The sequence below is a fragment of the Setaria italica genome, chromosome I, assembly GCF_000263155.2.
Source record: "Setaria italica strain Yugu1 chromosome I, Setaria_italica_v2.0, whole genome shotgun sequence".
In the NCBI taxonomy this organism is placed as follows: domain Eukaryota; kingdom Viridiplantae; phylum Streptophyta; class Magnoliopsida; order Poales; family Poaceae; genus Setaria; species Setaria italica.
In genome coordinates, this window is record NC_028450.1 from 30,167,559 (window position 1) to 30,192,562 (window position 25,004).

Here is a 25,004-nt window from a genome sequence, read left to right on the forward strand (position 1 = left end):
TGTGTCTCTAGCGGCGCTTTATGTTTACTTATGCTAATAACATCTTAATGACGTGTGATTCTGATTAGATGATGCCTGTATAGCTTTTGAGGTACTCTATACTACCAAAGCAATGAAGTGTTCGGTCGGGTAGAGGTATCTTAGTGAGTGGGGATTAATTCCTTTATTTGCTCTAGAAGGCATAGTATTGCTTGGAGCTAGGAACCATTTAGGGAAGGTGGGATGCCCAAGCGATCTTGCTTGCTGCCGTCATGCCTAGAATATGTTCAAATTTATTGGGGGTGAATCGAATTCAGGACACGTCTCAATAGTTCTATTCTTGAACAGAGGTAGCATACCGAACATTATATTCTTCTTTTTTTTTGCTATGCTAAAATCACAGCTTATTGCTGGCAGAGACTTTGTTTGGATAATGTTTTGGGATTATATGACAGGCTCTGAAATATGATATATAACTTTGTATTTTTTGTGCTTAAATTGTAAGTAACTGTTGTTCTTACTTTGCTAGCTTTTGTACTTTTTCTGCACAGCAGTACAAGCCTTGTAGCTATACTGTGATTCCGCCGTTGGTTGCGGCTTGGCATGCATGATCTTGTTACTCTCTTAAGTTTTTTTTAACCTAGGTCAACTTCTGCACACCGAAGTTGTCTCATGCATTTTATAACGAAAGAGTGCTTGACGTAATCTAGACAGGAAAAAAAAAGGTATGGACGATCATAGCATGACTTTACACTGCAAATGTCACTCGTTTATCCCCATTCTTTTGTTACAAATATGTCTGAGGCAATATCCATGACTGGCTACTGATAGAAAGTGATTTTGATGGTGTGTTTTATTAGGTAGCAGTAGGTTCAGACTGAACCGTTCAGTACACTTTTGTTTGAACGACACATTTCACCACTTGGAAACTGTGAAATCTTTGAACCATTTTGTCCTGCAAATGGGTGCTTGTGTGGCCACGATTTCAGGTCTGGTTGGTGCAGTCCCTGCTCGACGGTCCCTAATCAGAAACAGTGCGGAGCCCCCCGTCCGCGCCGAACGCCGATGAGCCGATGCAGGCATCCAGCTAGCTGCTGGCCTGGCTGCCGCACGCACGATACGCGCCGGTGCCGAGGGTCCCGAGTTCCCGAACCCGAAGCTGCGCGCGTGGGCGGAGGGACTTGGTCAGCTGCGCCGTTGAACTATTCAAGTCTTACGAATTAGGCCTTGCAAATGATCTCATCTTTTACAGCATTAGGAATAATCCCATGACTTCTGTGCCTTGAGCCATCACGTACATCTGCAGCCCACGAAGCTATATTGGTGTGCTCTTGCACACCATCTATATATATAATATGACTTGTTTAGCTTCCAAACTCTAGACCCATTAAAGTATTATAAACCCTTTTGCATCGCCCAAGCTTGCTAGTGTTACTGTCTTTTCAGTGCATTTTCAACTTCCAGTGGGCTGCCAATAATCTAAGAAAGAAGATGACCAAAAATATTTCCGGTTTTTATTTTTTAGAAGTCGATTTGTGTCAAGTTGTTCTTTTGTACTGGCCATTATGTTTTCCTTTAGATACGAGGCACTATTTTGGTGTCTTTCTTTAAAAAAAATCACCGCCAACTGATCCAGGAAAATAACAATTACAAATCTAAAGACCTAATACCAAACAAACCGAGGACTTCGGTTCCTTTTGTTAGGCTGACGAGCTCAGTTTGGTTTGGTCAAAATTGGCCCGTGCTATTTCATGTTTGCTTTGTGGCACACAATGCACGCTAGAAATACTATAATAGCGGTGACGTGGGCAAAAAAAAATACAGATATGGGGTCGCACAATTATATAAGCAATATAGATAGCCTGCCCGGTTGTACTAGCTTCACCTTATTTGCAATGGCTTGCAAAGCTAACAGAAGCCCCGTTTTCTTCCACTGACTTATTTTTAGCACCCGTCACATCAAATGTTTAGATACTAATTAGGAGTATTAAACGTAGACTATTTACAAAACCCATTACATAAGACGAATCTAAACGGCGAGACGAATCTATTAAGCCTAATTAGTCCATGATTTGACAATGTGTTGCTACAGTAAATATTTGCTAATGATGGATTAATTAGGTTTAATTAGGCTTAATAGATTCGTCTCGCCGTTTAGATTCCACTTATGTAATTGGTTTTGTAAATAGTCTACGTTTACTACTCCTAAATAGTATCTAAACATTCGATGTGACACGTGCTAAAAATAAGACACGGAAGAAAACGAAAACCACTTTCGTTTCCCTCCCGCTTCTCAAACAAGCGGGCTCATAGGCTTCTCCTTTCGTAAAACCAATGTTTTCTTTTCAAATTTAAGGGGGGCATATGCACCCAGTGACCAAATATATTTATGTCCGTGCGGTGGACTGAGTTGTGCGCTGTACATATGAAAGATTAGTCGATCACGATAGCAAGACTTGCTGCCTTTTTTTTTTCAAATGTCCACATCTATCTACAGGAATGCATGGCCAAGTTCACATTTAGTTCAAATCGATTCCTCAAAAGACCTATGCAAGCCAACCGTGATAAACAACTTGGTTTATGGTAGTGGACTAGTGATATTATGATACATGTATCCCGTATCCGTCAGTTCCCTCTCTCCAAAGCTTTTTTTATCACAAGGGGAAAAGGCAAACTATGACCGTGTGACTCTCCAAACATTTTAGCATGGCATGGCACAATTTTAGGAGCTGTTTAGCATAGGAATTTCATAGGGAACAGTGTGAGTGACTTGCTCATATCAAGTTCAAGCATTTCGAATTGGACATAGTTTATTGCGCATTTCCCATTGTAATGTACAAACTCAAAATTATTTTTTTTCAAAACGAACTGGGCAGGAGAGCTGTCAATTATATTAAAAATAAGAGGGTCCAGATAGGACAAATACAAAGCACCAGACAGTGCAAAGAGGAAAGAAAAAACTATTACAGTCCTTTGTATGGAAAGTATTAACAGCGGGCGAGCAAAACAGAAAGTTGCTTTGCCCCGGCCGTAGTCCACATCGCAGCCTCATCTTTAATCTTTTCGAAAATCATGTTGATTGTTCATTCCTTCCGCTTGAAAATTCTCGAGTTTCTCTCCTTCCATACAGTCCATGAGACGAGCATGATCATGGAACGCATGTCTTTTCTTGAGGAGCAATGCGTTGTTGCCCTTGCCGACCACCAATGGTGCAAAGTTTCCACCTATTCCCATAGCATCGGCTGGATCGCCATATAGGATATCCAACTCGCCACCATGTCCCACAGCCTACGCGTCACCCTGCATTGAGTGAAGAGGTGCATTGCCGACTCTTGTGTATTATGGCATCACATGCAGTTAAGTTGATTTGGTCACCCCCTTTTGCACAATCTATCCGTCATCCATAACCTACTTTGGATCGCAAACCAGAAGAAGATCTTACAGCTTCTAGGAGCCCAAACTTTCCATATTAGTGCATCAAAGTTGGTGTACGTAGAGCCAATGAACTGTGCGTTGTATGCGGATTTGGCTGAGTAAATCCCGTCTGCACTTAGTTTCCATTTGATGTCATCCACCGCCCTTGGCCCAAGTTCCACTTGCTGTACAATTTTCTATAGGACATGCTTCCGTTTGTGGTCTTGCGTGGAGAAGTCTCGGTGCCGAAGGTTGATGTCCTTAATCCAGTTCCTGTTATATAGTGCTTCCCGCAGACATCTATTCTTTTTCCTGGAGATGGAATAAATGTGTGGAGCTACGTCTCTTGGTCATTGTCCCTGTGCCCATCCACTGTTCCAAAAAGAAGTCCTCATCCCATCACCTATATCGATAGTGGTACATGTGGCAAATAGCTTTTTATCCGTATTGTTACAGGGAACTTCGGATCCCACCCAAAGTTTATGCTCTGCTTTCCACTCTTGCCATAACCATCTTAGCCTCAATCCTCTTGCGAACTTTGTGAGGTTTAGGATTCCCACACCCCCGAGCCTAGTTGGTCTTGCGGATCGCACCTAGTTAACTTTGCATTTTCCGCCTGTGATTTCTGCAGCTCCGGTCCAGAAAAATTTCTTCCGTTTATGGTCGACGTCCTTCATCACTTCTTGGGGAGCATCTAGCGCTGACAGGAGGTATACCGCCAGCGAGGTTAGCACTGATTTATTGAGTGCTAGACGTGCCGTCATGGTCATATTCCTCGCGTTCCATGCGGTGAGCTTGCTAATCGCCTTATCGACAACATACTGGAAGTCTAATCTTTTCAACCACGTCGTCGTAAGTGGCAGCCCCAAATATCTAATCGGGAATATTGCTCTTGTTACCTTCGCAGCTTATAAGCATCACGCTCGATTTTTCAAAGTTTGTTCTCAAACCCGACATCTCTCCAAACTTGGTCAGTAAGTCAGCAAGCGCACTTATATCATCATTGGTCGGATTTAGGAATATGGCTGTGTCGTCGGCGTACATGGAGGTTCGCAGATTTAGGCATTTCCCTCTGAGTTTGGTCAGGAAATTTCTAGGAGGGCACGAAGCGGCTCAATCGCTATGACAAACAAAAGTGGTGACAGTGGGTCACCCTGCCATAATCCTCGCTGGTGCTTGATGGGGCTGTTCGGGATCCCATTGAGGAGGACCCTTGACGACGATGTGTAAAACAGAGATGCCATCCAGTCGCGCCATTGTGGGGGGAAAACCTAGTCGCTCAAGTAGGGAGAGCAGATAATCCAATCGTACCGGTCGAAAGCTTTTGCGATGTCGAGTTTGAGGGAGAGTGTCGGTATTTTGAGGTGGTGAAATCGTCGCGCCATATTGCGGACTGTCAAGAAATTATCATGGATGCTTCTTTTTTTTATGAAAGCTGATTGTGATTGCGATATGATGGATTTCATACGGGGCGCTAGACGCATGGCAAGGACCTTGGTAATTATCTTGATGAAGGAGTGGATCAGGCTTATAGGCCTAAAATTAGACACTGCTTCAGCCCCTTCCTTTTTTTTTTGTATGAGCACGATATTGGCTGTATTAATTAACGGTAGACTCGTGCAGCGAAGATTGTGGAAGTCGTTTGTTGCCTCAATGAGATCAGCCTTTATTATGTCCCAGCATGTCTTAAAGAAGACACCTGTGAACCCATCTAGGCCAGGCGCCTTGATCTCCATTTCAGAGAAGGAATCGTCGAGACCGTGTAGGTCCAGCCTGGGTAAATTTAGGCACTCCCAGTTGATGTCCTGTGTTCTGCCGCCAGGGTGGCCCATCATTATTACCCATGGAGTGCCATTGCTCGGTTTGATGGAAACTCAAAATTATGCAAATGAGAAGAGGGGGGTGTAGGTATAAACTAAGCATATCTGCGTAGAAGCTTTGGCTCCAGGCTTTCAGTGCGCTAGCGGTGTGCATCAGCTTGTAGCAAAGGCAATGAAAAGGCTCACGATGATTGCAAGGTTTGTTCCATGCTTCGGCTACGATCTCCTTGAAGCGAGGAAGTTTCGTCCAGAAGTCCTCAAATCGGAAAGTGCGTGGATGTCTCGGGCCGCTTTGATTAGACATAAGCAGGGGGCAGTGATCTGAGTGGGACGTTGAGAGGGCGTGTAAGACATGTGACGCAAAAAGATCATGACCTTCCGCGTTGCAGAATACGCGGTCTAGTTTAACAAGCGTCGGTTTTGCTGCTCATTACTCCATGTGAATCTACGATTTTGTAGCGTGGTCTCTGATAGATCACATTGGATAAGCGCGTCTCTAAATAGGCTCATTACTCAATGATCCAATCTCGCATTTATAGAGGAGGTTGAAGTCCCCCATTATTACCCATGGAGTGCCATTGCTCGGTTTGATGGAAACTCAAAATTATGCAAATGAGAAGGGGGGGGGGGGGGGAGTGGGTATAAGCATATGCATAAGCGTGTTCTTTTTTTCAGGAATGCAAAGCAGATAACAGGCATGTAGTAACTTCAAGTGCATAAATAGTTAACAAAAACTCAGAAAAATATGGAGAAATCGTAATCTCTCCCTCCGTCGCTGCCAACATCCGTCGGCGGCGTCTCACCATCGCCACTCGTGCCGAACACCTCATGCACGACCTTCTCCACGTCCAACGCTCCGGCCTCGGCCTCCACGCCCGCGCCGCCAACGTCGTCGTCGTCGGGAGCCGGGATGAACGGCGGGCGCGCCACGTCGAGGACGCGGTCCCAGTCCACGCCGCGGAAAAAGGAGTGCCGCTTCACGCCGTGCGCGCCCAGCCGCTTCCCGGGTTCCTTCTCGAGCAGGCGCTCGATGAGGTCACGCAGCGGCGTCGGCTCGCCGGGCAGCTCCGGCGGCGCGGTGAGGACGCGGTGGAACGTCTCCCGCCGGCTCCGGCCCCGGAACGGCGTGCGCCCGTACAGCATCTCGTAGAGCACGACGCCGAGTCCCCACCAGTCCACGGCGTGGTCGTGCCCGGCGCCCGCCACGATCTCCGGCGCCACGTAGTCCTCCGTGCCGACGAACGAGTTCGACTTGGCCGGCGTCCGCGCGCCCGACGAGCAGCAGGACGAGGACGACGAGGCGGTCAGGGAAGTGGACGGTGGGGACTGGGAAGACGAAGCCTCTGGCGAGGCTGCGCGGCGGGAGGAGAAGCACGCCAAGACCATCGCCGCCGTTGCCTTCTTGTTCTTGCGCCTGCGGCGGTGGCGCGACGAAGGCCGTGACGGCGAGCTGACGCGTCGCGCGGTCGCGTCCGGCGGCGGCGGGGGCGGGGGCGGCGGCAGCGTGGTGGAGAGGTCGAAGTCGACGAGCATGATGTGGCCCGAGTCCTGGACGAGGACATTCTCCGGCTTGAGGTCGCGGTACACGACGCCGAGGCCGTGGAGGTGCTCGAGGACGAGCACCAGCTCCGCAGCGTAGAACCGGATGACGGACTCCGGGAACGTCGTGTCGGCGCGCCACCGGCGGCGGAGCGACTTGAGGTCTCCGCCGGGGCAGCGGTCGATGGCGAAGCCGACGACAGCGTCGGTGGCCACGACGCCGCGGAGGGAGGGGAGCAGCGGGTGCCGGAGCGCGAGCAGCACGTCGCGCTCGAACCAGATCCTCCGGTGCCCGTCGCCGCCGCACGTCCCTCCTGGCCCCGCGCCCTTGTGCCGCGCGGCGGCGCGGGACATGGCCTTGAGCGCCATGGCCATGGGGTCGCCCGCGGCGGAGGTGTCCCCGGCTGCTGCTGCTGCCGCTGCGGTGGCGGCGGTGGCGACGGGCACGACGTGGAAGACCACACCCCTGGCGCCCTGGCCGAGCACGGACAGCGCCCTGAGGTCCGCCAGGCTCAGCTGCTGCGGCGGCGAAGGTGCCATGCTCCCCATGGTCGACGTGGGAAGAAAGCAGAGCTGAACAAAGCTGCTTCTGCCTTCTGGTATTGTTGAGCTGAAGGGTTTTAGGTTTTGATATTTACTAACTCCTCTCGGTTTGGTTGGTCTGCTTATATTTCAAGTGATCTTCTTTTGTTTTTCCAAATTACAAAGTATGCTGCTTTTCAAAATCCTCTGGAAAAAATGGCTTTTCTCCCAAAAATTCGTCAACTCAATTCACGTGCTACTTGATGTCAGAAGCCGCTGTCATACAGCATATTCGCGCCATCCAGCTTACGGACAGGAAAACCATGGCTGAGTCACAGGGCGGAAAATCTGGAGCACATCTGGAAAGAACTCACATGGAACCCGAGCTTGTCCCTGGAAGCTCTGGAAGCTGATTCATGGGCAGATGAGCATGAGCGTGCAGACCAACTGCAACTGATAACCCAGCGGAGTGTCCTCAAATTTCACAAAGGCGTCACGTCAGGTGCCATCTGTTGCTGCCACTAGCCCAATAGTTCCAGAGGGAATTAAGCCTTAAGCACCGTCTCGTTCAATAGTTAATCCAGCCACGTCAGTAAAGAGCTGGCAGCTAGCTCACGTCCTTCATGTGATATAGCTACTGGTGCCAACTCAGGAGTACGCTTCAACCGCCGCAAAGATCGCTGTTGGCGTACAAGTAAATCATCCGTTTGTAGAAGCCACTTTACACGAAAAGAATGGATACTTTTGATCCTTGTTCAGACTTGAAGGTTCTGGTGAGCTCAAGCATCCATCAATAAGTTGTTTTCAGCTGGGTCACCCGATCGATCGATCAAGGGATGCATAGAGCTTCATGACCTGCTTGGACTTGGACGAATCAGATCAAAGTTAGTTTAGGTGTGATGCTGTACTCGCTGCTGGTCCAAACAACCTAACAGGCATTTCGTTACTCAGCTACCTCCTAGGCTCCTAAAGGTGCTTAAAGCATAATAAGCATTTGACTTCAACGGCTTTGCACGTTTCATTCAGATAGCTTTAATATGTTAAGAGATCCACAGGTCACTGGCAGTCAGCCAGAACAAATCAGCGAATCCATAGACATTGTGTATGATAAATATTGACATGTTGAATGAGCTACAAATAAAAAACACTAATTCAGCATAGGTTCATCCATTCATATCGCAGCGAAATGATCAGTGTTGAGATATAACATGCAAAACAATGACTCATTACAAGTAGGTTTCATACTTTCATGAGATTAATAAGGTTTCTATGCATAATACAGAGTAAAATTTTCCATAAATCCAGAAATAAAGCATCTTCAGTTCAGTAGCCATACTCTTGTATTTGAAGCTATCCACTGAACAAAACAAAACGTGATGTCAATATGTCATGAACCATGCTGTTAGTTTTTGCAGTAGAAGTGTGTGACCATCCCAGGATTGATAAAAATTAGAAAATCTGCAATTTACAGCAACACTGGGGTGGCATTCCTGGTAAAATGTATCTATACCAGTGGTATTGTAGGAAATTCAGGAAAAAGAGCTTATGTGGATAAAAGAAGAACCTGGTTCCAGCGCTGACTAGTGACTATGACTGATTCTGTAATCTGTACAATTGCCCAATCCTTTGAAAAGCAACCGATGCTCATTCTCCACCTTTTCCAGTTGAAGAGCCCACCATCTCACCAGTATGAGAAGAATTATCATTCTGAAAATACATCCTGGGGTTAGTTCGGAATGCACATAACAAGTATAGGTTCCCGATCTCTATTACCAGAAGTGTGTACTATTACGATATGAAAAAATGGTCACCACCTTGCTCAATGCTACTGCACTTGCAGATAGCGAACTTGCCATTTACCAGTAAAAGTAGTTAGGAAGGCCACCAAGAAATAGTATCTAGCACACTCATGGTCTCATTCATGGGCATTGTACACTCCCAGTTTACCAGATGATACAGAAAGCACTGGGCAGAAATCATATGCCAACTCTACTAGATTACAGGTACAAAGTAGACAGAATTCATATATTCAACAAATGATCGCCGTTAAATTGATATAACATCAAACAGTAGCTCAACAACACTACAAGCATGACCAGTTTTGAACTGGACAGGAACTGAAAATCCAGAGAGTATTTACATCTGAACTTGCGCGCAGTACAACAGTTCTGATTGTGGCTAATGCACCACCTAGTTATGTGCATCCTTGGTATCAAGACTCATGATCTGGTCAAGCAGAAACTGGTGCCCAATCCCCTCAAACATGGCAGGTCTACCACCTGATTGCATTGTACAACAGAAGCAAGTATGTTGCAACTGGATCTACAAATATCTGGAGCAATAACATTAGAAAACAATCAGGCATCACCTCTTGGCTGAAGATCTGCTTGATGATCAGATATCATCTTTCTTGATGATCAGCTGCACACTAGAGTCACTCAGGCTTCACAAATATCTGCTTATTTACATGACATCCTAATTTCGAAATTCTCCTCCTATTGTAAATATTCAACCCGGACAGGCCGAAACACAAAGTTTCTTGCCTTAGGGGAGCATAGCAAGGTCGCCAACGATACATAGAAGCTAGTCATCGTGCTGATACAGAATGCACCAAGAGACACCCATCCATTTTCTCCATGCCAGCCACCAAGCCAACCACGATGATTGCTTCCTTCCATTTTCCCTTCTGGCATCCTTGCATCCTCAGAGCATCCTTCACCAGTGCATATTCCTGGATTTCCTGCCAATGCTCCTGGGAACTTAGATGTTGGCAAAGGCCCAGACAGACTATTGTAGGAGAGATTAAGGACCTCAAGCTCTGCCATGGCTGCAATGCCAGGAGGCACCTCCCCTGACAGCCCATTATGTGAGAAGTCAAGTGTATGCAACCTCCCCATTCCACCAAGCCCTGCAGGGATCTTCCCAGCCAAGTAATTACAAGAGAGGTTCAAATACTCCAGTCCCTTCATTGCAACCAACCCTTCCGGTATCTCCCCACGGAGTTCATTCCTTGACAGATCTATCCCAGTAGTTGCCTGAAGATCATACACCAGATCCAACTGCCATGAAACCGTATCCACGGATGCTGACACAAACAACTGAGGTGGAAGCACACCCTCTGATGGAATCCCCTGACCACCTCCACTGTTAAGCACTGCACTGGCATTGAACCCACCATCTGGGATGAAACCCACAAACTTATTGCCAGACAAATCAAGCCACTGGAGCAGGGGAAACGAGAACATCCAATCAGGTAGCTGGCCGGAAAGCTGGTTACCAGCCAGCGACAAGAACCTCAAACTCAACCATTTCTCTACAGCACTGCTGAGCTCCCCACTGATGTCATTTCCCGACAAGTCCACTACCTCCAGAGACCTACACCCAGCCAACGGTAGTGGAATCTCTCCAGATATCTTGTTGTTCGACAAATCTAGAACCTTGAGGCTATCAAGAGCGTCAAGCTCCGGCCGCAGCAACCCAGAGAGCCGGTTCCCCCCGAGCCGCAGGTACAGAAGCTGGAAGCAGCCTGCAAGTCCGGCGGGCACTGCACCGGACAGCCGGTTATTTGACAAATCCAGCACCTGCAAGTAGGTCAGGTTCCCGATTCCGGGAGGAATCTCCCCGGACAGCTGGTTGCCCGCGAGGAACAGACCCTGCAGACTCCGTATCGCGGTAATCCCGGCGGGAATCTCGCCGGAGAAGCGATTGTGGGAGAGGTCGAGGAGGAGGAGCGCGGAGGCGTCGGGGTCGGCGACGATCCGCGGGGGGACGGCGCCGGAGATGGCGTTGCGGGAGAGGTCGAGGGCGGCGAGGCGCGCGGAGAAGGAGAGCCGCGGGGAGAGCGGGAGGCGGAGGGAGTTGGCGGAGAGGTTGAGGGCGCGGAGCGCGGGGAGCGAGGACGGCAGGCAGGTGGGGACGGCCCCGGAGAGCGCGTTGCGGGAGAGGTCGAGCGAGACGAGGGAGCGCGGGAGGGAGCAGGGGAGCTCCCCCGAGAGCGCGTTGGCGGAGAGGTCGAGCGCGCGGAGGCGGCGGAGGAGCGCGAGCGGCGCCGCCGGGAGCGCGCCGGTGAGGTTGAGGCCCCGGAGCGCGAGCTCGGCGACGGAGGGGGCGGCGGCTGGCGCCGCGGCGGGGTGGAGTGAGATGCCGACCCAGGACGGCGAGAGCGGGCCGCGCCAGGAGGAAAGCGCGGCGCGGGAGGGCGGCGTCAGGGCGGCGCGGAAGGCCAGGAGCGCCGCGCGGTCGGTGGAGGCGGGGGCCGCGGGGCTGGGCGCGGAGGCCAGAAGGAGGAGGAGGAAGGAGGTGGTGGCAAGGAGGTGGTGGGGAGCGGTCGGCATGGCGGTGGTGGTGGCCGGCGTGGGGCTGGCCGGTTAGGGTTTTGCGTGGCGGGGTTTGGGCGCGGCCGCGGAGGGAGGTGGTCGGAACTCGGGGCGGGTGAGAGTGGAGCGGTCGAGTGACTCGAGGAGAGTGTGTGCGGGCGTCTGGAAATTTGGGGGGAAAGGTGGCGACGGCGGGTGGAGAGGAATCTGGTTCGGGAACGGAACGGAACGGACGAGAGGCGGAGGTGCGGCCGGCGGCCGCGGGCCCGCGGGCCGGCGAATGTCCGATCTCGGTTGGTGAAGCTTCGGATGTGACCATTCGACCATGCTTTGGTTCTCGGCTCAGTGCAAGTAAAAAAAAGTATGAAAGTGTTTTGACGCTCGATCTGTCAAAATTGTTGGCAGGTAAAAATTCGAGGAGGAACAATTCACGCACGGCCCATTTCATTCTTTACAATCGATGTTCTTAACGCACTTAGGTGAACACGCTTTTACAATTTTTGGATAGATCCAATTTTCGGTTGTGTACGAAATATTCTAGCATTGCAGTAGTCTCAAATTTTTTTCTAACAGCTGTTGGAGTTCTGCATGGCATATATCAGTAGGCAGTAAGCTAAAAACTTCCAAAAAAAATGCATAGTGACTTTGTGAATCAAATTAATTACTTCCTCCGTTCTAAATTATAGGCTAATTGGCTTTTCTAGATTCGTAGATATTACTATGCATGCAGAATGTGTCCTATCCTATGCATATAGATAGTACTTTTTAAGTTAGATATATATCTCCACAGACGCTTAGCTGGAGCCTCAATTCTTACATGTATAATGTGTCCTATCCTAAGCCTTGATCAGGAAGGTTGTTAAGTATAAACATGCACTCCCTTCATTCTAAATTATAAGTCGTTTTAGTTTTGTTAGATTTATAGATATTATTATTCATCTGGATATAGTGTATGTCTATGTCTAGATGCATAATAATAACTTTGAATCTAGAAAAGTTAAAATGACCTTCAATTTGGAACAGAAGAAGTACTAATAAAAGAGAAAAGGAACTTTGTAAAGGACTAGCAACGGTATGGATAAACTGTTGAGACTTGACCCCAACTATTGGTGAGATCGACTTGTAGTACTGTTGAGTAAGTACGGTTATTACAAACCCCGGAGTTTATTAGTCCGAAACGTATTATACTCTCAATATGATTAAAAAAAGGTTGTAAGATGGTGAAATAGTACTAAGACACCATTTGACATTCAGGTAGACTCTGGTATGGAGTATCTCGTTTAGTGAAGTTAATCCCAGAATATTTATGGCCAGCTCGTATTTTCCCCTAATGTGAGCTGTATGTACATGGCGACATTTTGTTTTATTTTGGACAAGGAACATTTTTCTTAGTACGGCCCATTTGTCGCTGGGGAAATGGGCCTGAGATGTCTACTGCCCAGCCCATCATGGAAATCATGTGTGTACTGTCACGCTTGTGATTCACGCGATGCCCTTGGATTATTTCGCGATTATCCTTTCCCTCCTCCCTTGCGTACGCAACGTTCGCTCGTTTCGTTTCGGCTTTTCTGACGTCTGGCCTGTGGCTGTATGGTGACGACGACATGGCTGCGCAGCCACTACTCCGAGTCTCCCGCGATCCCCTAGCTAGCTAGCTAGAAGTCTCATCGGCTCATCGTCGTCAACGCCCATCGAGATCATCTCTATCCATCTCTAACCGCGTACTACGACGCGATCGGGACGTGCACAGAAGTCACCGCTGACGCCGACGACCTCTTTGGTTGGGACTATCTTTGTAATACTCGTGTGTCGGAGGATCTCTCCACACTCGAATTTTTTTTACCGTTGGATTGGGTTTGAATGGCTTTGATGTAATCCCAATTTATCCTTATCTTCTTCCCCCGACGGATGACGCCCCCAACCCCACCCCGACGAGCAGCCGCGCAAGTTCGTGCCCCCGCCTATAGATGTCCATGCACCCCGCGGCCTGTTAGCCCGACACGGAGTCCATTTTTTTTTTTTTTTGCCTGAACCTAGCCCGACCCGGCACAAAATTCTTCGAGCCCGTGGTGGCTCGTCCCGGTAGCTTGTGGCGGGCGTGGACCTCCACCCCGGCACGACGGGCGGCCCGACCCGGCATGATTTTAGGGGGTCGGCCCGAAATGGCTCGTTAACCATTCAACCTTATCCACACCAATAAACCATCTCACCTACAGTCCGCTCCCTGCCAGGCTCCCTGCCATCCTCCCTTTCTGCTCAAACACCCTGTCCGCTCCCCTTCCTCTTCAACCTCCGCCTCCCCTCCGGCCTCCGGCGGCCACCTCCCCGGCCTCGTCGCCCCTACCCCCACCGCTCGCCGCCATGCCCTTCTCCTCCGCGGCGGTGTGGGGCTGGCCACGGGGAGCAGCAGCGGCAGAGTGGAGAGCAACCGCGGTGGCGGCGCTAGTGGCCGGCTCCGGGGAGCGGCAGCGGCGACGAGGGGCCCGGCAGTAGCGGCGATGAGGGGGGTGACGGTGGCGGCATGCAGGAGGAGACGGCAGCTCAGCTGCAGCCTGCAGTGGCGCACAGCACAGGGAGTAGGCCGTGAGGGCCCGCTGCCCGCCGTGCCTCGCGGTGGCCCAAAGCCGACCGTGCTTTACGGGCCGCCCGACACGAAAAAGGCCTTGCGAGCCTGTGCTTGGGTTGCCGGTGCGGTCCGTGGGCTGGCACAACATGGCACGACGTGGCCGTCATGACGGGCCAGGCCCGGCATGAAAAATAACGTGCCTTGCCGGGCCCGTGCTAGACCGAGCCGGGCGGCCCAAATGGACAACTATACCCCGCCACCCTCCCCTACCCCCACTTCAGGCGTTGCTCCTCTCGCATCTTCTTCTTCAAGTCCGGTCGAGCTCCCCTGCTGCCATCGGCTCCCTCCCCGACTCCAACGGCGCAACACCGCGGCCAACACTAACTCGTGCCCCCGCCACCTCCACTTCCCACCGGGGGTCTCCCTCCGCCTGGCTTCGGCGGCGCCCTCGCAGCCTCTGCTCCCCGCCATCTCTCCCGCCTCCAACGCTGGCCGGCGAGCCATCCCTGGACTCCCTCTAGGCCTGCAGACACAAGTAACCCCAAACCCAACCTCTAAAAGCTCTCCGCCGAGCCCTCCATTACCGGTGAAGGGGAAGAAGTCAAAAAATCGAGTGTGAGAGGTGTTCAAAACACTCGAGTATGATTTAGCTTTCCCCTTTGGTTTGCAGCCGTGAGGTTCGACGTCGAGGATGACTGCCCGAGTGTGCAGGCACACTAGTACGCTGCACACATCCACGCCGGCGCTGCGCCCGTGCTTTCGATCGATCGGCGCCGTCGGGAACGGTAGCTAGCTGCTTGGGCGAAGCGAAACCATGACTGTTTTTCCGGGGACGGACGACGACGAGGACGGGCGCACGTCATGGGAGGGATAAAAGTATGGCGCAAGTTGGCGATAAACTAGGGTGCGGTTGCAGGTGCCGCGCGCGGGCTCCGATCTAGGATACTCCGATCCTCGCCAGGTTCATGCACCGCATCTTTCTGGAGGGCGCTGCGCATCCGCATGCTCCCGCGCATGTATAGCTAGCTGCTAGGACTACATGCATGGGCGATGCCGCGGCGACCGCGACTGGATCCCGGCCGGCCCCCGCAGCCGCGCGCCCCGTCGCTTTCGCAGCGCTGCGCGTATCAGAGGGTCAGACTCGATTCCGTCTCATGAGTGCCGAGTTGCCGACTAGGTAGCAATCTGTCCATCGTTGAATGAGGAAGCCCGCCGGACAGGTCGACGTACACGGTCTGGATTGCGAGATTGTCTTGTTAGCGACCCGCGCCTTCGCGGAGACGATGGACGGTCGAGTTCACAAGAGCAGCTGCCGCACGAACAGTGACGTAGTACACACACGAGCCACTGAAACGAGGCTTTCGTACCTGCTGGATATGGAGCATCTAGGCAGCAGGACCACAGACCGGGGGAATCCACACCGAGCGACCGCAACCGCAACCTTCTCCGCCTCTCATCGGGCACCACTGTACCAGCCAGCCTAGCATATCCAGCATGCACGATCCATCGTGGCTTGGGCCGGATGCCACGGAGGACCGTACCGTAGACGGAGGAATTGTCGTTGGAATGGCCTTTCAATTTGGGGGCAGAAGAGAGTGCCGATATGATCGACCTTTATCACAATGCTAGCTAGCTTTAGATCACGTGCACCTCCGGTGGTTGCAGTTGCAGGTGCAGCGTACGTAGGGAGTGTGCAGAGTCGGTAGACGACGCACGATGCCGTTGAACCGGACCTGTCATCAGCCGGCAATGCAAACGCAACCTTTTCGTTTTCGCCTGCCCATCCATCCACGGCGTCGGCGGGGGTGCCGCCTGGCCGGGGCAGGCAAGGCAGGCAGGAATTCCGTTCCCTTCCTTGTTCGGGCAAGGCAGCGAGAGCTGACCAGCCGAGACCCCGAAGAGATGCCCTACTGGCCTTTCCACTTGCAGCAGCACCTACCCTAGCTATAGGCGGGCGGGCGGGCGGTCCCCGCGGGCACCCCGCCGCACGCCCCGAGAACCAATCGGCGGTCGCGGCCTCCGCCTCCGCCCGCTCTTTTAAGCCCATCACCACTCCCACTTGCAGTTGCAGGCATCCAAGTTGCCGTAGTTCTACGCGTAAACGCACGCGCGCGCCACCAGCCAAAAAACCCACGACGTCCCGCCCCGGCCACCGCCCGCCCGCGCGCGCGCCTCCTCCCCCTCCCCTTCCCGTTGGCGGCAACTCGGCGTCCTCCATGAGGCGTTTCCTGCCGGCCCGCGGCGGCGGCGGGGAGCCGTCGTCCTCGTCGTCGTCGGGCGGGCACCAGCGCAGGGAGCTCGCGGGCGAGGCGGGCCTGCGGTACGACGGAGGAGGCGACATCTCGCTGGGGCACGGGCACGACGCTGGCGGCGGCCACCGCCGCCACCACCACCACCAGCTCGGCGGCGGCGGCGGGGGCCAGGCGGCGGAGAGGCAGCAGCAGGACGACGGGTCCATGGACATGCTGGCGCGGCACAGCAGCTCGCCGGCCGGCTTCTTCTCCAACCTCGTGGTGGACAACGGTGAGCCAGCCAAGCAAGCTAGCGCTGATTGCTAGCGCAGTCAGTGTTAGTTATCGCCTGCTCCTCTCAATCGGCTCATACTAATTTCCAAATGTGCCTTTCTCCGTTTCGATTAATTTCACCACATAGTATACCAATTGGGGAAGCAGTTTTAGTTTCCGCCATGAATCCTGCTTGATTTCTGCCGCTGAAATTAGATGAACCAACAATGCATGGCTAACAGCATTATATCCATCCATCGAATCCTTTCGAGAGCGATGAGCCTGCTTGTTGTGGCTTTGATTTGATAGCAGGTGCCGCAAAGGAAAATCTTCTAGCTAGTGCACCGGCCACTAGCTCGTCAGCTGCTGCTGCAACTTGTTCCGTGTCGTGCACTGGCCAACTTTACCTGCCGATTTTGGTGATTAAAGTAGGAGAGCAGGTACAGAATTTTTGCTAGAAGAGGCCAAGCCGCGGTTTTGCATAAAACACATATGCGCGGCTTTTTTGCTGGCTGCTGCCTCATTCAGCTGCCAATTGCCATGGCCCGTGGAGAGAGCAGCGGGCATCTTTTACAGTTTCAACTTGCTATAGCCTTACTTTTAATGTGCCCAGCATTTAGGATGCCTTGGTTTTCAGTCACATGGTTGTTAACATGCTGGGTTACTCAGCATAAAATTACAGACCCTTACCTACTCTGAGAAGTAGACACATTTTGCAGCAAATCTCAAATTGCGCAATGCAAATAATATGATAGTTTCCCCCCTCATAATAGGGGATGGAAAACTAAGAGGCGGTACCCATTGGCAGTTTTCCCTATTAGGGCCTCCTTGATAGTGAAATGTGGGGCCTGAGATTTCGAAAGCCACACTTTTATTCTTTTTACATGTACTTTTGTATTCACATGTCCATGATATGTCTCTTTCTATAATCCTACTTGCCAATATTAATTAGTTTTCATTAGCCACTTGCACACACTGCGCTGATGTGTTCCGCGTCGCTACCTTTCATTTATCCATTCATTAATTTGGACTAGCCGCAAAGTCATTATGCGCTTATTGTGTATAGTCTATCTTTTGGAATGCTACACATATATAATCTTGGATACATAGGAGCACCTAATAAGCATGAGTTTGTTGGGTTAACCCTTTCTTTTCTTATTGGCTTCTTTCTTCACTTCCGCAAAATGAAGCCGTCCATTTGTTGAAATTTTCTAGAGTCAAACATATATATAATTGGTAGGTTCTATCATATATAGCATGATGAGGGAACTATTAATCATACATCCTTAACTATGGTACTATATGTGGAAACCATACATTTGAATATATGTTAGTGGATGAGCGTGATTAGTTGATGTTGACGTGATCTCCTTTATATAGTTTATTTAGGTTGATAAGAAAACCATCCCTTTGCCGCAATATTGCGTGTACTATGGTCGTTTGAAAATAATGGTCAAAGATCATTATTTCTCCTCCTGTTATTCTTGAAATTAATACTTCTCTACTTTTAGAAAAAAAAATAGAACGCATACGTACGTATGCGAATCCAAGAAGGTTTGATGCAAAATCTTAAGAGGCCATACGTACATATAGAATTTGTTCTCTATATACTTGGGAAAAAAAGATTTGTTCTACATAAAGAGAGATATTGTCTACAAAAGTTATGTGTCTCTTAGCAAAAGTAAGAGACGACTCATAGAACATAGTGTATGTATGTTAGGTGTTTTTATATATTTATCACCCACCCTATCTGCACACACAAATCTTTTTAGTTACAAATCATTGGAAAGTACATTTGATTACAAATCCAACCATTTCAAGTTTACATCATAAAAATAAAAAATATTGGTTAAATTATTGATCAAAGATAGCAAAGTTTGAATCTCGATATGCACGTACACCTTATAAACATAAACAGAGGGAGTATCTTTAAGGTGTCTTAGCAAAGAGACAACCTCTATTTTCTCTTTAATTAGTAGTAAGATTTTACTGATGTGACTATGCTATTCATTTTTTTTTGAAATAGAGTAATATGACTGCAGTTCATGAGACGGCCAAAATGGCACCATTCTGCATGCCGTGAAGACAGAGTATCTACGAAGAAGCAAACCGTATCCAAGGCTAACGCTACCTTGCCTGATTCAAACCTGCCGTGTCCGGCCAGTGCTAAACCAAGTGGTGGGTCCCACATGGCAGGTTGGCTGCTGGTGTTTCTCGAGAGGCGGAACGAACGGAGAGTCTAGATCCTGGTCTAGATTGGCCACTTGCGAAATTACGAGGCATGCTAGCTAATTACTGGATCTTTAATTAGCGCTTCAAGCCCTAACCAGAGGCGGCCAACTTGCCTTAATCAAAGGCGGGACCACATGGCACGCCCACTTGGCCGCGGCGGGCCCCGGCGCTGTCCCCAGTCCAGGTTCAGCTGACGGCTCCACCGTGACGTCACCACCGTTTTGCTAAAAATAGTAACCTAGACGCCACTTGCGAAGTGCCCTTGGCGCTTCGTGCGCTCGCAACGTCCACGCCCGACGCTCTGCTCGCTGCTGCTCCTCGCTAGTTGCAACTTGCAATACCTTTCTGTCCAATTTCTTTTTGAAATAAACTTTCTTTCCATTTTGTTAATCTCTGTTCAGCTCATGCATTAACTATTTTGGGCAATTTGATGATTTTTAATTATACGCGGCTGGTTGGGTTAAACTACGCAGGGTATCCGGGCTCAAAAGGCGCCGGAGGCAGCGGTGGCGCCGAAGCCAGCGGCAGCGGCAGGAAGATGAAGCCGTCCCAGTTCAACTTCACCCGGCCGCAGCCAGGCGGCGCCGCGGGCCACCTCTCGCAGATCTCCGAGGACGGCGCCTTCCCGCCCGGCCTGGTTGGTGACCGCGCTGGCGAGAGTAGTAGCAGCGGTGGTGGCGCCGCCGCGGCGCGCTCCTTCTCCGGCGGGTTCTCCATCGTCGGGCCGTGGGAGGAGTCCAGGGACATCATCGCCACCCTCGGCGCGTACGACTCTCAGGTACTCGCCAGCTTATAGTAAGTTGCATGGCGGTGAGTGACGTCGTCGATCGTCCTGTTGTTCTTGTGTTTGAGGGATCTGTGTGCAACTGTGCCTGCAGTTTAGCGGCGCCATGGCGGGCACGGCGCTGGAGATGGCGGGCATGGACAGGTACATGCAGCTGCAGCCAGACCAGATGCCGTTCAAAGTGCGCGCCAAGCGCGGGTGCGCCACGCACCCCAGGAGCATCGCCGAGAGGGAGCGGAGGACGAGGATCAGCGAGAAGCTCAGGAAGCTGCAGGAGCTTGTGCCCCACATGGACAAGGTAAATTCGACTCCATCTAAGACATCACTAAGTATAGCATTCATGATCGTTGTGCAAAAGTTATCCCACGCACACAGGTCTATCGGTAGTACTCCTATAAGTAGAGTACTGATCACCGAGTACTCCCTCCGTCTCAAATTACTATTCGTTTTGGTTTCTCTAGATATAGAGCGTGTTTGGGACTGCTCCGCTTCAGGTTTTGTAGCTCCGCTTCAAAGTCATCTTGCCAAACACTTCCGGCTCCAACAATACTAACTCCAGAAAAAAGGTAGATTTAAGGATCAATTCCAAAGCTTTTATGGAGCTCCTTAAGGGTGCTCCAAAAATATAGACTTCGTACCTCAATACTATTGATTACACAATGTACCGCTTTGGGAGGGAAAAGGAATCGATCTCCTTTATGCCGCCGCCCCCTCCCCTCCCGACTGTTCACCGCCGCGCCGCCCTACCTCTCGCGACACAGTACCGCGCCACCCCTTCTTCCTTGCTCGGGCGTCCAGAAATCCGGTGCCACCCCTTCTTCGATGAAATTCGTCCAAACCAAACACCAACTCGTCCTGAGCCTTTAACCAAAGTTGGAGCTGGTACAAATATCTACGAGTAATAGATAGAACTTTTGCTTCAAAGATCAATGGATTTAAAGATACGAACCGCTGAAATCTGGACAAAAACACGACTTCCTTCTGAACCTTTAGACTCGTCCGTCGGTAACCCAGGAAATACTGAACAATGTAAAGTTCATTCTTTGACCTCCAATTTAAATATCCAAACTTATTTTTCTATACTCAAGAACTACTGAGATAGGTTAACCATATATCACACGTCCCATTTTGAGTAAACTTATTCAAAGTTTTAGCCACTGGGGGCACTGTAGCAGTTGGGTAATGTACACTAACCCCAACCAAGGGTAATAGGGACTATTCCGACCAATTCCTACGATTTCTAGAGCTGGAGTTTACACCATTAGTCAAATAGGTTCATAACTCCCTATTTTCCTGGAGTTGGTGGGGTGGAGCTACAAAAAGGTGGAGTTGGTGGAGTAGAGCTGTTTTTTTTTGGAGCGAAGCAGTCCCAAACACGCTCATAGACAGGTGCATATCAAAAACTATGTATCTAAGGGTGTTTGGATACCCCATGCTAAAGTTTAGCACATGTCACATCGGATGTTTAGATGCTAATTAGGAGTATTAAACATAGGCTAATTACAAAACTAATTGCACGGATGGAGTCTAATTCGCGAGACGAATCTATTAAGCCTAATTAGTTCATGATTTGACAATGTAGTGCTACAGTAACCATTTGCTAATGATGGATTAATTAGGCTTAATAGATTCGTCTCACGAAATAGCATAGGGGTTCTGCAATTAGTTTTATAATTAGCTCATGTTTAGTCCTCCTAATTAGCATCCGAACATCTGATGTGACACTGCTAAAGTTTAGCACCTAGTATCCAAACACCCCATAAAAAAGCCAAAACGAATACATAGCTAATGGGCTTCTCTAGTATTCGTTTTGATATGGCAAAAGAAAATCTAACTGATGAAGTGATCTATGATCTTGTCTATATGGTGCAAACAGCAAACGAGCACCGCCGACATGTTGGACCTTGCAGTGGAGCACATCAAGGGCCTGCAGAGCGAACTGCAGGTAAGAATGCATGCCCACCTTTCAGCTGATCACGTACAAGCGGCCATTTTCGACAGCACGTCAATTTGATGTGTGTTTTGAACCATGAGGCGTTACTGAACTTCGTTCCTGTCTGCAGGCTCTGAAACATGAGCAGGAGAAGTGCACCTGCTGCAGAAAGCGCTGACGATGCCTTTATTTCCTCGAGAGGAATTGATGTACATGGATGAAGCTGTTTTAACATCGTCATTGATAGATTCTCTGCTGAGAGAGTCCTAAATTTTAGTTAGCAGTTAGCACATGGGAGTGCCGATGGAGCATGCATGCATAATTGCTGTCAAATGGGTGCATGTGCAAATTGTGCATGCATGAATGGAGCTCCGCCAGCCGTTTCCAAGTAACCACACACCACCAGTGGTCAACTAGGCAGTGCAAGAAAGGGCAGAGGTTCTGTTCTGATAATTTGATTGCTTTTGTGTGTGTTTCTGATTGATCTTTAACTTGAATTTTAGATCCCTTTTTAGTCCATCTGAAAACATTTTGCTATTTGTAAGCTACCTGATCTTGTTTTCTTAAGAGCAAATTACTTTAAAAATTTGTACATGGTCATTGATTTTGTATAAGGATCAAATGTGTTGTTTGACTGAATGTTTATTTCAATGGATGAACAAAGATGCAGTAGCAGCAGCAAAGGAACCATATCTCAGTTTTACATTGTACTATAGTTGGAGAACGTATAGGCGCCATGAACCGCTGGCGTCCACGGTTATGCATGTGCAATAATGTCTTATATATGTATTCTGTCATGTATGTAGCTTGAGTGAAATATCATCTGGCAGCAAATGAGTTTTCTACGCTCTAGGTTTCCGTTATCTGATATTAAAATTACCGATCAAGATCGTGCATCTGAACTCACTTGGAGGATTATGAAACGGTAACAGAAAATGAGCCATGTGCTAAGTAGGAACTCAACTTCATTTTAAGTGACCCTATTAGCCCCTAATAAGTACAAAGATAAAACTTTCAGATCATTCGCTTGCATTCAGCCCAAACACTTCAGCTATAGGAGGTGCGTTTAAAATTTTGGTTTGGAGAACGAATGCGTTCATCCACCCACCACCTCATCCCTCACAAGCACATGCGTGATTATACCTTGATAATGGAATTATTTCATCCAACCAAAATTCATAAGATAACATAATACACCATTCTATTCTGGTGGTTCCTAAAACGAAAAATCCCATTAATTCAATAATTCATCAATCCCTCCTGCCCTGCAGTCAAATTAAACCTAATTTTGCATAACTGAAGAAGGGCAACTATGCAAAGATCCAGGAAAATTCGTACCACCTTGACAATTTGACTGAGAATTAGCATCAAAAGAAGAAACGAATAAGACTAGCTACGCAATTGCACAACATCTTGTTATTGAAACATAGAAACAAATAAGGCTCGGCTTATGATTGAAGTATTTGGTTTGCATTAGCTCCCTTTACATCGACAAACAATCGTGCTACACTGAACATATGGAGCAAAAATGTAAGAACACCAACTATAGCTGTGACACTAATTAATCTAAACTGCCCGCCGATGTTGAGGTACGCGGGAGCTGTACCGGCGCCGGGGACGCGAATCCCTTGTGGTAGAGCAAGTCGGTCATGACCCTGTACGCGCGCTGCGTCAGGTGCACGCCGTCCCAGCTGATGCGCTCCTCCGGCCTCGCGCACACCGACGCGCCCGGCGCGCCGCACATCCGCTCCATGTCGAAGTTGTACGCGCCGCCGCCGGCGCCGCAGCACGCCTTGGTCACCGCGCCCTCGTCGAACCCCGTCTTGCCGGCGTCCCTCAGCATCCGCACGTACGCGTAGAAGTAGTCGGCGTAGGCGATCGTGGCGCTCGGGTAGGACCGGCGCAGCTCACGGATCTCCTGCTGCAGCAGCACGTTGTGCATCTGGGCGAACAGGTTGAGCGACATGAGGCAGCCGTTGGCGTCGTAGGCCGCCGGGTCCGTCTCGTTCACGGCGGACATGTAGCTCGGCACGCATCCCAGCGGGAAGTTTCCCGGGATCACCAGCCGCGTCGCACCCATGTCGAGGAGCTCCCTGGCCGCGTCCGTGACGGACCGCACCACGTCCGGGACGAGCGCCATCGCCTCGACCACGCCGGTCGCCATGCGTCCGAAGTTGTAGAGGTTGCGCTCGCCATTGCCCGCTGGTTTGTTCTCCGAGAAGGCGTAGTTGTAATCGTTGCCGCCGATCTCCCCCACCATGACCAGCGAGTGGGACAGCTTCTCGCGGATCTCCTGCGGGGAACGGGTGTTGGCGCTCATGAAGTCCTTGAACTGCTGCAGCTGGACGGCCAGGGAGGTGTTGGTGTGGGGAACAGCGACCCCTCTCCTCGCGAGCGCCGCCGCGTCGAGGGCGGTGGCACCGGCGACGGCGAAGTTCACGCCGTGGGTGAAGTCGGCGCCCTTGTCGAGGTACGGGTTGAGCAGCGGCAGGCCGAGGTCCTTGGCGAGGAAGTCTATCATGAGGTACCCGTCGGAGCACCGGCCCGTGGCGCCGCCGATGGCGGAGCCGTAGGGAGGACCCATGCTGTGTCGCAGCATGCCGGTGGCGCCTTCGCGGAGCAGGTTCCCGGTGTCGGACAGGGAGTCGCCGAAGTTGTAGATGGCCGTGACGCCGTCCGCCGCCGCCGCCTTCTCTTTGGCTGACAGCTTGTTGGGTGCCTGTTGCGGCGCTGGCCTTGCGTGGCACGGGCCGACGACGAGGAGCAGCGCCATGAACGCGACGAGCAGGGTGCGAGCCATGGTTGCCATGGGGCGCTAAGCACGTTGGTCTTTCGCTTCGGTGTGGAGAGGTTTGAGGCCAGGCAGGTTCCTTTTATTGGGCGCGATGGGATCATGGGAGCCGCTTCGCCTAGCCGATCGGACTAGGAAACGCGAGCGTCGTCCGAGTCGGAGACCGATCAGCAAGCGGAGTTCACCGCGCGTGGACCGCGTCGCCGTCATCTCCGGACGTCTTGGCGCACGAATCTCCAGGTGTAGTGATCACCGGCGGCACCGCTTGACGGACGGTGCCTGTGCGAGTGTTTGATGCATACTGCATACCCTGGCCGAGCCCAAAATCCGTGCGCTGACGTAGTTCCGGTATCTGCGGATAAGATTATCTGCCATTGTTTATAGTTGGAGGATTGGAGCTCTCTGCACATTTCTGATCCTTGCATTAGTGTTCGTCTGCAATTTTCGAAGCTGCAATCAATCATAGATAAAGATCCCGCGACTTCATCGATCACAGTGCAACTACTTGCTATTAAGCGGAAACATGCACGTTCGCTTCATCTTATCAGTCAGTTTATCAACCACCGAATAGTATTTTTCTCTCACAACAAATCAGCCGTTTCAG

The 25,004-nt window shown here is 50.5% G+C and overlaps 4 protein-coding genes across 4 annotated transcripts; 1 reads left to right on the top strand and 3 right to left on the bottom strand.

Annotated features, from left to right (window-relative positions):
* Positions 1–5,844: 5,844 nt before the first annotated feature.
* Positions 5,845–9,041, bottom strand: LOC101756527 (serine/threonine-protein kinase OXI1). The gene has a single exon (XM_004952960.3). The coding sequence runs from the start codon at positions 7,299–7,301 to the stop codon at positions 5,949–5,951; it is 1,353 nt and encodes a 450-aa protein (XP_004953017.1). The 5' UTR covers positions 7,302–9,041; the 3' UTR covers positions 5,845–5,948.
* A 230-nt stretch (positions 9,042–9,271) lies between these two features.
* On the bottom strand, positions 9,272–11,751 carry LOC101756939 (leucine-rich repeat receptor-like protein FASCIATED EAR2). The gene has a single exon (XM_004952961.4). It carries the CDS (start codon positions 11,606–11,608, stop codon positions 9,770–9,772), a length of 1,839 nt encoding a protein of 612 aa, XP_004953018.1. The 5' UTR covers positions 11,609–11,751; the 3' UTR covers positions 9,272–9,769.
* Positions 11,752–16,217: 4,466 nt separating this feature from the next.
* Positions 16,218–22,299, top strand: LOC101757337 (transcription factor bHLH128). Its single transcript, XM_004952962.3, has 5 exons — positions 16,218–16,679; positions 19,366–19,670; positions 19,771–19,974; positions 21,553–21,621; positions 21,740–22,299. Exons 1-5 carry the CDS (start codon positions 16,373–16,375, stop codon positions 21,785–21,787), a joined length of 933 nt encoding a protein of 310 aa, XP_004953019.1. The 5' UTR covers positions 16,218–16,372; the 3' UTR covers positions 21,788–22,299.
* Positions 22,300–23,057: 758 nt separating this feature from the next.
* On the bottom strand, positions 23,058–24,960 carry LOC101782612 (acetylajmalan esterase). Its single transcript, XM_022826934.1, has one exon. The coding sequence runs from the start codon at positions 24,416–24,418 to the stop codon at positions 23,171–23,173; it is 1,248 nt and encodes a 415-aa protein (XP_022682669.1). The 5' UTR covers positions 24,419–24,960; the 3' UTR covers positions 23,058–23,170.
* Positions 24,961–25,004: the final 44 nt, after the last annotated feature.

Excerpts from the sequence above, each read along its gene's own strand:
- LOC101756527 (XM_004952960.3), bottom strand. The coding sequence starts at position 7,301 with ATGGGGAGCATGGCACCTTCGCCGCCGCAGCAGCTGAGCCTGGCGGAC.
- LOC101756939 (XM_004952961.4), bottom strand. The coding sequence starts at position 11,608 with ATGCCGACCGCTCCCCACCACCTCCTTGCCACCACCTCCTTCCTCCTC.
- LOC101757337 (XM_004952962.3), top strand. The coding sequence starts at position 16,373 with ATGAGGCGTTTCCTGCCGGCCCGCGGCGGCGGCGGGGAGCCGTCGTCC. Across the intron at positions 16,680-19,365 it reads CAACCTCGTGGTGGACAACG|GGTATCCGGGCTCAAAAGGC; the intron begins GTGAGCCAGCCA and ends TAAACTACGCAG. Across the intron at positions 19,671-19,770 it reads TCGGCGCGTACGACTCTCAG|TTTAGCGGCGCCATGGCGGG; the intron begins GTACTCGCCAGC and ends CTGTGCCTGCAG.
- LOC101782612 (XM_022826934.1), bottom strand. The coding sequence starts at position 24,418 with ATGGCAACCATGGCTCGCACCCTGCTCGTCGCGTTCATGGCGCTGCTC.